Source organism: Vidua chalybeata, chromosome 5, assembly GCF_026979565.1.
Source record: "Vidua chalybeata isolate OUT-0048 chromosome 5, bVidCha1 merged haplotype, whole genome shotgun sequence".
In the NCBI taxonomy this organism is placed as follows: domain Eukaryota; kingdom Metazoa; phylum Chordata; class Aves; order Passeriformes; family Viduidae; genus Vidua; species Vidua chalybeata.
The window spans coordinates 24,478,937-24,493,771 of NC_071534.1; the positions used below are offsets into that span (position 1 = coordinate 24,478,937).

The 14,835-nt window shown below is 37.3% G+C and overlaps 1 protein-coding gene across 1 annotated transcript; it reads right to left on the bottom strand.

Moving 5' to 3' along the window:
- Nucleotides 1–428: 428 nt before the first annotated feature.
- Nucleotides 429–14,623, bottom strand: DRAM1 (DNA damage regulated autophagy modulator 1). Its single transcript, XM_053942973.1, has 7 exons — nucleotides 14,457–14,623; nucleotides 8,505–8,572; nucleotides 7,192–7,334; nucleotides 5,543–5,720; nucleotides 4,378–4,436; nucleotides 3,002–3,094; nucleotides 429–1,674 (listed from the first exon to the last, which is right to left on the bottom strand). Exons 1-7 carry the CDS (start codon nucleotides 14,600–14,602, stop codon nucleotides 1,630–1,632), a joined length of 732 nt encoding a protein of 243 aa, XP_053798948.1. The 5' UTR covers nucleotides 14,603–14,623; the 3' UTR covers nucleotides 429–1,629.
- Between the last annotated feature and the right edge of the window lie 212 nt (nucleotides 14,624–14,835).

Genomic DNA, 14,835 nt, shown 5'->3' on the forward strand with positions numbered 1-14,835 from the left:
TAAAAACTTCTTGCTTCTTATACTTTACTTTATGAAGGTTAAGAATAAAAAGCAATAAAAGAATTAAGACACAATGCACTAGGAAATATGGTCTTTTCTTAACAGAGCCTTGAAAATAACATGATGTCACTTTTTGTGGTTGATACACATTTCCTATATCATCTTCACGTGAAGGAATATGTGTCACTTGCAGGATACCCAATCAGCAAGACACAAGGTCCTTCCTTTAGTCAGTACTATATTTGATTTTTAACTTGGTTGAAGCTATAAACCTCTGCAAGATAACCTGAATACTATGGAAAGCAAATCTTCCAGTAAAGAACAAACACTTTTACTGTTTTTATCTGGAAGAACTTATAAATAAAACGTCAACTCTTTAAGTTGTGAAACAGCTGAATTTAATTCAGTTTAAAATACACATTAAAAGAAATGTCAACAGATGACTAAAAACATCACTCTTGAAACACACATTAGTTAGTGGATATTAGCAACTGAAAATCATCAATATTACTGCATAAACTGTGATGGAGTGTGGAAAATGTAATTTTCAGAGAATGTAATTCACAACCAAGTGGTTAATGCACTGAATGGAGGTGGTGAATCAGTCCATGAGAAACCTTTGGCCTGCAGATACTTGTAACAGCTGACTTCTCAATTAGTTCCTTTCCAAGTCTTTCATTACACAAGTAACTCTATAGCAGCAAATACCTTCATTACAGATGCTCTCCAGATTTGTTTTTTAATTCAGTTTTATGTATATAATACTCATACATTTATTTCTAAGTACCTGAAAACTACTGCCTCTTTTTATTTTCCATTCTTTCTCTTTTTTTGAGACCTTCTTCACTCCATTGTAGATTAAAACACAGGCTGGAAAATTCTGCTTTATATTAACGAAATTGCAATAAGATTTATCTTTATTACATCATGCTTAAATGTAAATTTACTTTCTATTCCCACTTCCGTCTTTTGTTTCCTGTGGCCACCAGTGCATAAAAAGGAAAAAGGGGTTTTACAACATGTACTGCAGTGATGATTAGAAAACATTTTTCAAGCAATATAGTTTAAATTTCTCTTAGGATTTGCATTTGCATTACAGTGCCCAGTATCAGAAATATGTAGCATAGTGTTGCCATTTACTAACTTTAAATTTCTTCAAACAAAGATGCCCACTCTTGCTCTCACCATCTTCTCCAGCCCTTGCAACTTAAGAGTGGGAATTAAGTCCTAGTGATTTCCATTGCCTTTACACTTCCCTCTTTGCAAAATGAACTTTCTCAAGTTTAAAACTAATGCTACCAATCACACTACAGCAAATTAAAAAGTACAGATATGTCCAAAATGGAAGAGCTGAGGAGATCAAGTCCTTGAGTGATTTCCTAGTGCTTCTAGATATTGTTTTTATTACAGTATTTTTAATATACCAAACCATGTAAAAATTACAAAATATTGCAAAAAGGCAGGAGGAACCTTGCTACGAGTTTTTAAAATCTTTTAGTGGTTGCTGGTGTAGAGTTAATGGCATGGGTTCTTAATACAACCTTATCAATCCTTGTGAGTCTGCCACTTTTTCTATAAGTAAAAAGAAACCTAGAATATTCATAGATATAAAATATTGTTCTTTTACTATCAGGATTCTTCATGTATTTCTGTTGATATCCTTAAAGAAAGTCTCTAAAAGAAAAATAAAGCAAGATCAGCTTAAGATAATTTAATTTTACAGTTCTGCAATATAAAGTACAAGGAGATGAAACAAAACAAAAGAAAAAAGTGTTAAAGTGAAATAAATACTGCAGGAAAATTAGAAAAAATTCTGTTGGAAAATTAGAAAAATTATCTTCTTTTTCTTTGAGTGTGGCAGGACCTTTTTACTGAATTAATGGTTTGGTTTTCTCTAAGCACTGGTTATGACAAAATTCTAAAAAATCTGTCTGTCATTTTCAAACACTAACATTGGATTCATGCTATATTGTAGCCTGTAATTTAAAATGTACACAATTCCATTTTGTTTAATTATATCACTTTCTCTTATTTTCATAATATTTATATTTAGTAAAAGTTTTTATGTGTCTGAAGCAGGATTATCAACTAAGGACTGTTGATAAATATTCTAAGAATTACTGCATTGTCCTGCAAATCTCTATCTCAAAGGGAAGAGTCTGACCATTGATAAAAGAGATGCCATCATATACACAGACATCAGAGGGTGATGGACTGGCAATAAATACCTCCCCCCAAAAACAATGCATTAAATGATGCATACATTTTGGAAAGGTGCTTCAATAATGCTGTCAGTTTTAGAAGGTAATTATATACCTTTAATATCATATGTTGTGTAATTTTGAACAACTATTTTTTTTTTCAAAAGAAGTGGGTTTTTTTCTGCTGAACCTAGCTTTTTTATGTTGTTATTTTTTAATTTAATTTTTTAAATTAAGGACAAGCCCTACAGCAATGGTCTATTCAGTACTAAGTCAAAACTAAACAGACATGGAAATGTTTGTTATTGGTTAGCAAAATATATGCTAATTCTGAATCCAGCTACCCAAACCAGAAGGCTTTTGTGTCAATACTTTTCCAAAAAGTATTTCATATTCTTTGCACTGTGAGGAAACATATAGCAAAATATGTAAAACATCAATGATTGAAATGCTTTGGATTATTATTTAAAATCCCTCAGGCAGAAAGAAATGAAGTTTTAGTTGCATCATTTTTTTGTTATTATGTCACCTTTAGAGAGCCTCTTTCTACAAACAGATTGATAAAATAATTGACTGTTACTAATTTTCAAGAACAGACACATTGAACTATTAAACTGAATTTTATGATTTATAATCAAGGGGGAGAATATTCATTATATAGACAGAAAACAGTTCTGTGATTGGTAAATTTGTTTCTGTATAGCTTTGATACATCTATCCAGGTAAAGAATGATAATTTTCTATTGTATTGTTATATAAGTCATAGCACTTAGTCACTGCTAAAATATGTAGATACCAACCTGAAAATCTCTAATGAATGTTAAAAAGAAGAAGATGAAACCAAAGGCCACTGTCCATTCACAGATTGCACTCATAAAATGGTAAGTATAATCCTGATGGAATGAGACATAAAACAAATTTTCAGATTAAACAGCTAAACAAAATATGGGTGGAATGATATAGACATTTCCTTCTGAAAATTCAACAAGTAAGATTTATGATTTATCCCTGTTGTATAAAAGTCAATTCACATTTTGTTTTTACAGAACGGTAAGTAAATTTATTGAGGTTGCACGTATTACATTAAGTCGTGCGCAGTACCATCAAAGGCAGTAGAAGAAAACTACAATTAGCACAGTATCAAAACAAAGGTTGAATATAAGCCTGAAAACATTCAGTTGTTACGTTAGGATTACTGATGTGCCCATCCTCCAAGCTTTCACTCAGAGCCACTGAGCTCAGTAATTCTGAGCAAATCCTTACCATGTTTTGCAATGGAAGGCTACCCTTAATGACAGTTCCTGACAAGACTTCTGTTTTTAAAACTGTCATAGAAAACCTATGTCACATGACACAAACAGAATGCAAAGTGTTTCTTAACATTCCGTCACCAAATATGCCATCTGTTTCAGTAAAACCATTTCTTCATCTCTGCACCATATAAAAACCCACAACCCCCCTGAAGATATTACTAAGACTGTCTAATTTGCAAAGGTTTATCTCACAGCTGCCTTGCCACTATTTGGTTGAGGTACATTTGCTAAGTGTGCTCTTATTAAGCTCTTCAAGCAGGATATACTCTCTGCATTATTTAACCTTTCTTTTTAATACCTCCTTTTAGCAAAATTTGCCCAAAAAGAAAAATTAGTTTTCATAGTTGTCATTCTGAAAACTCTGAAATCAATTCAAATACCTAAAATTAGCTTTTGTATGTTTTAGGTCAGACTCCAAATATTTATGACAGTATCTGTTTAATAAAGAATGATAAAAAAGGTGAGAAAACCAATGTTGTAAAAACCCTCAAAAACTACAGAATTAAATTGGCCCACTTTTTGTTTCATGTGAAAAGTTCATTTTCAAGAAAATTGACTATAAAAGGAAGCAGAACAACTAATTTCCAGATTTTTTACAGTCTTTTTCTATGGGAACCTTGCAAATTCTTGGTCAAAATGAAAGTCTAACTCTTTCAAGATTTATCACCCATGACAAATTTTCTTACTCACACCACAGACATCTTTCTAATGAAGAAGTGACTGGAAGCCAGCATTGCACAAATCTGTTCATGATAATGTGCTATTTGAAGTCTCTGACATGTTTGTAGTGCTTTAACATAAATATAACAGCATTTCCCAAATAATATCACACAAGGTAAGTTGGCTATCAAATAAGATTTTACCTTTTCACCTGGAGTCCAATCAATTTTTGTCATGGAAATTTTTGAAGCAAAGACAATCACTGAGAAAAACAGTGTAAAGGAAACTATACAGTATCAGTGAGTAAATGTGAAAATGTCTGTTTACAAAAAAACCAAAAAAACCAAGCAAACAAACAAACAAAACAAATTAAAAAAAACCCAAACAAAACCACAAAAAAACCCCAAAAAACCACCCAGATCATCTTCCCCTTCTGTAGCACAGGAGACCCTGAACAACCAGAATATCAAATCAAGGTATTAAGAATACAAGTAAATGAAACACCTTATTACAAGGCAAGTGGTAACAGCAATCAAAACACATTTCTGCACAAAATGAAGGTTTCTATAGGTTCTTTCAGAGTATAGACAGTTAGGCAGACACTCCAAAACTTAGATGACATTTGTGATCAAGAACTATGGAAGCACAGTCCTGCACTGCTGGAAGTGGAACAATGTTGGTTTCCAGTGATACACAATTAGTGCCTTGATCTGTTTGTACAACTTCCCCTTGGGACTGAGGCCCTCTTCCAAAGCCCTTTCACAGCTACTTGAACTAAAAGCAGGCTGTATCTGGCTGACTCATGTGATGAGCTGCTGCAATCAGTTTTCAGCACTGGCAGATCACCCAAGGCCAATAAAATCCGTGAAATTACTCTAATTATAGCATGCCAAGGGAAAAGCCAGGAAGTTGTGCAGTGTGACTTTAAGAGAGGCGACTGTTGAGGAGAAGAACCAAACAGCATGATCAAAATCATCAGCTTAGGCTTGTATGCCACCCGTGTTTTTAACTTCTATGTGTTTGGTTCATTGCAGAAGCAGTGGCTCCCTTTTTCAGACTTTCCTCCCTACTTTCCTTCAAGTGAAGGAGGTTGGAAAGTTGCTCTAGCTTCACTACTGTACGATTCTGTGAAGAATACTGGACATTGTTTTTAAATATACCACTGAAATAAGAGATAAAGATTTTTAGAAGCTCCCACAACTCATCTTTACGCTATTAATGGTCTCTCAGCATGCTGTATTACACACATTAGAGAGCCCTAAGTAAAGAGTGTGACCTCATTTTTATTTTTTATCAGCAATGATTTAACTTAAAAGGAAAACCATGAGCATATAAAGGGAAAACCATGGGATACATTGTAAAGGATACTGGTAATGAAAGCAATGCATGATATGACAGATATGGCCATCCTTATGTGACACACAAAGTAAGTGTTCCATCGTGGGCAGGACTTGTAGGAGATTATAGACTGAAGTGTGATGTATAAAACACCTGAGCCAAAGGCCACCAAAGCTCCTATATCATGGACACTGGGAACAGCCAGCTCCTGGAAAGGGGATCAGCACAATGGTTAGCTGCTATTACTGGAAGAAACTAGCAGGTAGTGCACATGAATATAAATTTTCTGCATGACATACTGATTAGATGAACTAGACTGAATGCTAAGGGAATAATTTCTAATTCCAGCTTTGCTTTGATCTCTTGACTTGAAACATCACCTGACCTTGAGCAAATCTCACATCTTCCGCATGTCTCAGCTATTCTATTGGCAAATAGGGATCAGAATGTACTGTTCACTAGTTGTACATATACTGTGGAAAGATTGAAGGCTTGCAAGCCACCATTTCCAGCTTCTTGGGCAATTAAGGATGCTTGAAAATCTGCTAGATCAGATGCTTAGCTAGATTAGATTCTTATGCTCAGAACCCTTTCTACAAACTGCACTTAACACGGAAAGCAGGGTCAAAGTAGAGGAAATAGAAATTAAGTGAGGAAGGAGTTTATGGACTGAGAATGAGACACAACAGAGATTAGATAAGAACTAGTGTTACAACTGTCAAGGAATCCCTTGGAAACCTTAGGATCAAAGTTTCTGCATCCCTGACTCTCACAAATTATTTTGCATTCCTGATTTGTCTTTTCCCTATTGAAGCAGATTTTGTTTTCTATTTCAGTCAGGCATCATCCAACATTTTTTTGTGCCACATATAAATCTTGTCAATAAGAGCAGGGATATTTTAAGGTAAAATATGATTAGAATAGACTACAGTACCTGTGATGTTTGCAATCCACACACACTGCCTGGATGCAAAGCTAAAAAGAGCAAGTTATCATCCTAAGGCAGAGGGGTTTTTTGTCTGAATATACCATTTCCATTACATGTAAAACTGTACTGGCTGTTGAAGGCCCAAAAATCTTTATTTTTCAATTTCTGTGTATGTCATCATGTCATTTTATGAGCACAATAGTATTTAATGAAATGTTCCAAGGTAGACCATCCTTTAAAAGAAATAATACAGCTATTTCCACAGATTTTAAGGCAATACCTCAAGCCACCTGCCAATTAAGTTTAACTTGATTTTAAGATGAAGCTTTCTGCTAGTGAGTGTGCCATCATTCAGCCAAAAATGCAGATGCTTTTTTTTTAGTCTGACTTATTCTGCCCTACCTGATTATAAGCGAACTAAACTTGGAATAGCAAAGTTTTTTACATTCAAGTTTTCACAGAAAAAAAATTACAGCAAAAAAATCCATACAGTACAGACCTGTTATAAGACAAGCACACAGAAAACTCCTTAATGGCATAACTGCAGAAGCAAAAATTCTCTTGTATAGTGAGGAAACAAGTCTGTTGCTGAAAAGCTACTGAAAAAAGGCAAGAGCAAGAAAGGCATTCTTACTCCATTTTCCAAGGGTCCATATGGGGATAATGCTAATCACTGTTATCTAATTGAATTTTTTAATGGTAAAACAATCTTATTTTATTTTCATTTTTGTTATGAAATTTATGGTCATACCTGAAAAGTTGCAACAATGCCCATTCCAGTGCAGCCCATCAAGCCCACACATAATGTAAGCATATTGCATGAAGACCTAACAAAATGTGATGATTCATTTTGCTTCTCTATTAATAAATATCTGATGTACATTGTAATTGAAGCTGAAAAAAAAAACCCAAAAAAATGGTTTGTTCAATTATCACATATTGATTACGTTTTAATCCTTTTTCCTGTAACACATGACATGCAGAATAAAATTATAATCATAATACAATAAATAACACTACCATAACTCTGCTGGAATGAAAAAGTTAATTCAGATGAACTTTCAGATAGAACTTCAACATTATCTTTGTCTTAAAATTGCATATTATTGCTGTCTAGAACTAAGTGCACATCAGTTCAAGAAAAGCACTAATTTAAATCCCATTCTCCTGGGTGTTTTGGGCACAGAGGCATTGTCATTCCACATTAGGAACAAATGTTACAGGGAGATAAGAACCATAAGCTGGAATTAGGAGGCCTAATTCTGCTCTGAGATGCAATCTTGTGCCAGAACTACATCTCCTTATGATGGTCTGAAGAATTTTGTAGAGTCACTGCATGCCTGGCCCTAATATGCAGTTCACTCCTGGCATACACCTGTACTGAATTAGGAAATCATGGCTCTTCAGGATATAATAAGCTGTAGTCTGAATTCCACAGTTCCAAAATGCAGAACACAGTTTCAGCCTATCTACAGTTGGAAAAAGAAATCAGGTAACTTTGCCCAGGCACAATGAGGTTACATGAAACACTCCAAAATTGTGACTGAACAAGGCTCTTTTACAAGGTAAAATATGTTTACTTTGCCTTAAGGCCATCATACAGAGATTCACAGCTCTTGATCCTCCATCCTCTAAAAGATAATAGAAAATGCCCAACTTCCTGATTCACATCAGTTTTTTTCTAGAGAAGTAGTCACATTGTGGAGAAAGCCAGGTGTTGCTTCAACACTGTTCTTCCCTTTACTGCAGCACCTTAGAACCTAAAGTTTCCCTACATCAGAGTTTTTGCAGAGTAGTCATGTCATCTATGTTCTACTTTTATTACCAGTGTGCTGACTATTTTGCACTGATGAGGTGCTCTGAAGAGACTCAAGTGTCTCTAAGCCTGCACTAACTGCTCCTGAGGACCCAACTCTCCAGATATTACTTACATCTACCTGATACTGCCATTTGACTGTGGAGAAGTTTTTCTGCAGAATACTGAATACATTTCTGTAATTAAAGCAGGCATTTTTCATTAATTCTCATTTCTTCATTCTGGTCAACCCAAATACTTTTACATACCTAGAAGTGCTGAAATATTAATCATAAAACCAAAGACACCGCTCTCCGGAGGTTTAGTTCCAGTGTCGCTAAAGCAGGAAGAGAGACAAATTAAAAGTTAATTGAGACCTGTGAAACATAAATGAGACAATTGAAATCCCAAGAGAAATATAACTTGCGTGAACTGCTGCTGTGTGTATAAGGCAATTCATCTTCTGCTGCACCATTTGTAGTAGAGAATCCTTCTTTTCAAAAGGAAAGCATATTTTGAGAGCATACTCTTTGAACTTCATTTCTTCTTTTTCTGTATGCAACATGCAAAGATGTGACAGACCTGTACTTTGCTCATGAATGACATGATTATACAAATGACATTTTAGAATTAATGCTTCTTTTATCTGCTGAATTAACACTGTGATAGAGTAAAATATATCAACTGACAGTCGCTATCTTAAGATGTGAGAGAATTTGGTTTAATTTCCTTAAAAGGGCTTAACCCTATGAGAGAAATTGTGTTCCATGCCCAGGAATGTTCTTAGCGACTGTTTAATTTACTAATGTAGATACAGCCTAAGAGTGCTCTATCTCCAAGGTGTTGTAAGTCTCTTCTGATGAAACACTTCACTCTTACAGGGAATAATTAGAAGTTCACTGGAACAGAGAGAGTGATCATAAGTGTGAGAATATCTATAGAATTTATATACATATCTACATGCATGTCTATATATATGAAAGACATAAAGTACACAAAACATTTGTTTTGTAGAAAATGGAACACCTTAACCACAGAGTCCTTTTCCCTCTTTTCCCTACATCCACCCCAGAGTGCAAACATCCACCCCAGAGAATGTCCTTTCCTCACAGAATGAACATACTCCTGGAAGCATGTGGGTTCAAGCCCCCTCAAGCAGAACTCTTCTATGGAAGGTGAGTGCTCTGTTGAAAGAGCAGTACTATGATCTTGGCCACCTCTTTTTACTATTTTTTCTTCTCTGATGTCTATTTTTTTCTTGTTTAACATGCAACCAGTTGATATCTACTTGATCAGGTTCTCTTGGTCAAGCCAATAAAAAACATCTAGTTCTTCAATCTTTACATAATTTGAGTGTAAGTTAAGTTTTCAGTTACTGGGCAGGACTAAGAGGCTGGATAGTGTGTTTGAACAGAGGCACCCAAAAACTCTACTATCAGATATGTGAACACATAAAGGTTTTAGCTAATGCTAAAATTTAGTGGACACTGAGAAAGGATTCTAAGGACAAACCTTTCTCCTAGAGTGAGAGTGACAATCTGCTGGAGAGTAGGAAGGCTCTGCAGAGGGATCTGGACAGGCTGGATTGATGGGCCAAGACGAGTGGTAGGAGGTTCAGCAAGACCAAGGCCTGGGTCCTACACTTTGGCCACAACAACCCCAGGCAGCACTGCAGGCCAGGGAGCAGTGGCTGGAGAGATGTCCAGTAGAAAAGAACCTGGGGGTGCTGGTTGGTAGCAGCTGAAATTGAGCCAGTGTCCAGGTGGCCAAGAAGGCCAGTGGCATCCTGGCCTGTATCAGCAACAGTGTGGCCAGCAGGACCAGGGAAGTGACTGTTCCCCTGTTCTTGGCTCTCGTGAGGCCACACCTCAGTTGCTGTTGTGAGTTTGGGCCCCTCACTGCAAGGAAGATATTGAGGAGCTGGAGCATGTCCAGAGAAGAGCAGCAGAGCTGGGGAAGGGTCTGGAGCACAAGTCCAATGAGGAGCAGCTGAGGGAGCTGGACGTGTTTAGCCTGGAGGAGGGTCAGGGGTGACCTTATCACTCTCTACAACCACTTGAAAGGAGGCTGTAGCCACGTGGGGGTTGGCCTCTTAGGTAACAAGCAATAGGACAAGAGGAAATGGCCTCAAGTTGTGCCAGGGGAGATTTAAATTGGATGTTAGGAAAAAAATTCCCCAAAGAAAGGGTGTTTAGACATTGGAATGGACTGCCCAGAGAGGTGGTGGAGTCACCATTCCTGGAAATGCTAAAGGAAAGCCTGGATTTAGTGCCATGGTCTGGTTGACATGGTGGAGTTCAGTCATAGGTTGGACTCAGTAAGCTCAGAGGTCTTTTCCACCATATGTTGATGCTGCGTATAATGGGACATGTAGGTACTAGCTAGGGATATTTTTTATGTCATTCGAGAAGATGAATACTCTTCATTCTGACTCTGAGGCTGGATTAGTTTTCAGTGCTACAATTCTGAAGCTACCACTGAGTACAGCCAAAATGACCTCAGCATGAATGCTCTCCACACACAAAAAAAGAAAGCACTCTCTACTTTAGCAATCACTCTCAAGGATTTTGAAAATTTTGTTAAGTTCAGGACAGAAGAGTGTGACCATCTCAAATGACTTGATTATTTTAGAAATTCGTGTTTGCTCTCCAACCCCTTCTATGTCATAGAAGGATTTGTTTAACAAAAGTTGCTAAGATGATTTGTCAGCAATAGGAGGAAGCTTAGGATAAAGGTAAGACCTTTTTCTATGAAAAGCTGATGGAAAAAAATAGAGAAAATTAATATTTTTCTTTTTACTAGATTGGCGCCAAATTCTCAGACAAAAGTTAGGACCAAGCTTTTAGACAAGTTTCTACAACTTGTTAGGCATTGGGAATCCCTATTCACCTGAATTTTCTTGTTGTAATGCTTTCTGAAGACTTGTTCCAGCTTGTAGTCTGTATTAATCTTGCTTCTCTTAGACAGTGAAATTGATGAAAACAGCAAACTAAGTGTTTTTGTTTGTTTGTTTGACACACCTGAAAATCATCTTAATTCATGTTTCATTTAGCCCATTTTTAAACCTTGGACTTCATCTTTTACTTTTGTTTCTGGAGTGTTTTCATTAACACGACAAAGGAGTCCATTTAAAATATGGGCCACTTGTGACAATCTTCAAGGACTTTTTCAAATCAGAAACCACTCTGTGGTAAGTACAGGACTGTAATCACTTCAAAGCTTTTGAAGGGCTTTAGGTGAGAAGAGAATGGAATTGGCACACACATAGAAAGACATTTGAAGTTCTTGGAACACATTGTAGGAGCAAAGCAAATAGCCTGAAATTGCACTGAACTCCATTTTTTATCAGAGTATTTTCTCAAGCTAAAGGTTTACAGGTGATTTCTGCTGTTGTCGATTTTTAAACTCAACAATCTTAGATTATGTTGTAAAGAAAATTCATACCAGGACTATTAGATCACAATCTATTTACAAAGTATTGCACTGGACTTTTAAGGACACAATCTTCTTAATGCTATATTTTGCATTAAAAAAGCTAAATGAATACTTGGATTCATATTGATTTTTTTTTTAAGTCTGCTGCTTTGAAAAAAAAGATTAGCAAAAAAAGTATTGGTGACAGTCCCCTCCTTTTTATAAAAAAGAAAAAAGGAAATGGCATATTTGAAACAAAAATGTGCTCACTTATTTGAGTTGTTGCATAGGTGAGTTCTACCACCATGGAAAATATGAGGAACCCCACATGAAAATGACAGCATTTGTGTCACCATCTCATGCAGAAGAATTTTAAAAACAGTCTTCTGAAGAGTGGAAAGACAAGAAGGTGAAGGAGACAAGGAATAAATATTTGAGGGCCAAAAGACTCATCATCATTGAATTTTCTTCAGAGCCATCATGAACTATTTCTCTTCAAACTGAAGTCCCAAATTTTTAAAATAGGAAGATTTTATTCCACCTACAGGGATTCTGATTTCTCCAGAAGTACCAACTGGTAGAAAATGCTTTCAGGAAAATTTCCTTTACTCTTTCACTGAGAATTCAAACAAGCAAACAGCCACCCCAGCACATCCAAATTGGTTTGGATTTTGAGCAGTGTGAGTAACAGAACTAATTTTGGCACAACCTCATCATCTTTTAGGACTCAGCTGCTAGAAAACACAAAATCATATTCATTTTATCTACCAAGAATTGTATTTATATGGTTTATTTGATGGGACATTAGCACAGCCTCAATGACAAATTTAGGTGTGGTCTCTCACTGTGACAGCTGCTACATTGTAAGCAAATAAAATTAATGTTAGTTCAAGGCATACACAGAGTACTTGAGGAATGCATATAGGAATTACAGAAACGTTGAACTAAAGTTTATCAGTATTCTTGTCCTTTGTGTAACTGAAATTTCCCCATATGACCTCTATTTAATTTTTATGCTTCATTTTAAGACATTGCACAACTGAAATGTTGCAACATTCTTCCTCTTTTTTAACACTCTTAGTTTTACTAAATCACATTCTCAATCACATGATTCATATTCTTAGGCTAAAGCAATGACCTGCAAATTAAGAATATGAATATGGTATGACTATTGTCCTGAGTACTTAGAAGAAAACCTTGTATAATTCCCAAGTGCATCTCCTATGAAGTGCTCATGCTTAAAGCATGTGCCTTTAGAATTGTTGCAGAAGCTTCACCAATAGTCAATGTATATCCTTAGTCCAAATGTGGTGCAACATAAACAAGACTTTTAAAAAGCTTTACTAGTAAATGCAGAGGGACTGAATTGTGAGTGGGAATCACTGGTGCAACCTCTTATGTCTTTGTTTTGTTTAGGTTTTTTAGGGCATGTGGACTTTTATGATGATTCCATAGCTAAAGGATAAGAACAATGTCTGCTGGGAGCTATTCCATTAAGTTGATGTAACTGTGGTAGCTGTGATACATTTACTAGAGTTGTACAGTTGTGACTTAAATGTTTGGTCCATCCCTTTTAGAAGGAATGACACAATCGAGATACTTGAGCTGTCAAAAATTTAACTGCAAATAAAACTATACATAAAAATCCCATTCTCTCATATATTTTATTCTATGACATGGTTTCAACATAAGAAATATAATTTGCCAAATTTCTTACTACAGGATCTCAAAATATTTCTGAACACAAACCATGTAAAGTTATATCAAATTCATTATTTTTGTTAGTTAATACTGGATAAATTGCACTGATCACAAGCACTTTTGTGTAAGTAAAGCTTTGTGTGTAATCAAGGATGAGCAGTAGGGTATTTGTTCAAGTACAAGAACAAGGCTTTCCAAGAGCTTTCCAGATTTGTGCAGAGAGTCTTAAAAAGTTTTGCTAATATAAACATGAAGCCCAACTTTCTCTGGCTCAGTTTGAATGAAGCTCAGCTTTCTTGTGGGTTGTGGTGTCATTTGCTCTTGCCTATGATGACAAACCCTAATTTTCAATCAAATTTTCTTGTATGTGCCAATCAGGTTAGCAGTATTCTGAAACTGTGCATGTCCAAAAAGTCCTTCAAAGAATTAGGTCTAGATGCATCTTGAAAGATATATTTTAAAACCTTGTTTAGATTTTCTGTATATCAGAGATACTCTTGGATTTCTGGCCAACCTTCAATCTATTGAGAGATAAATACTAACATTTTCATAGTTTAGATTTAAATGTTAACATAAACCATTCATAAAGAATGATTTACACAGAATCACACTTAAATGATAAAGGTTATAGAAAAGAGATGCCAGGCATCTCTTGGGAAGTCTTTAAAACCCATTGGTCCTATCATGAAATATTAAAAATGCATGTTTGTGGGAATGTGTGTACTGCAAAAGCCATCACAGGGCTTCAAGTCCAGTTATCGTCTGGTGCACTTTGGCCCAGTTCTGGAGTTATACAAAATTACGCTTCCACCACGTAATCGTAAAACTTTTCTAGGATCAGGCTTGCGTTGGCTGCAGCAGAAAACTTTCATGTCCTTTCCATCGTGTCTCCAGCGTCTGTGTCCTGTGGCTCTCAGAGGTGCTAGAGGTGTGATGGGTGCCAGGAGTGCCCAGTGTGTCGCCCTGTCACCGGGAGGCCCCACCGCCACTGCCTCTCCTCCCCTGGGGACCCCACAGTCCCTCCGGGAAGCCCCTCAAGACACCGCCCATGGTCACACGCACACAAGCCCCCTCACCTCGGCCGCTCCCCCGCGCCCCCGCCTCACCTGATGTAGGGGACGAGGGGCTCGACGTGCCCCGCCAGCACGGCGATCACATAGGAGATGATGAAGGCGGCCGAGGACCAGCTAACGAGCAAAGCGGGCACGAAAGCCACGCCGGGCATGCAACACAGCATCGCCGCCCGGGGCATCGGCAGCTGGGCGGCAGCGCCCTGGAGTGACGGCCCGGGAGCGGGGACTGGCGGGGCGCATCCGCGCTCACCCACGCGTGCCTGCCCCGCCGGCAGCGGCGCTGCGCCGTCCGCAGCACCGGGGATGCCCCGCCGGCGCTGGCTTCCCTTCACTTTCGGTTCTCCGCTGCGCTCCGCGCCCCTGACGGCGGCGGGGAGCCAGGACAGCCGTGGGCCCCTTCACCTTTCACCGC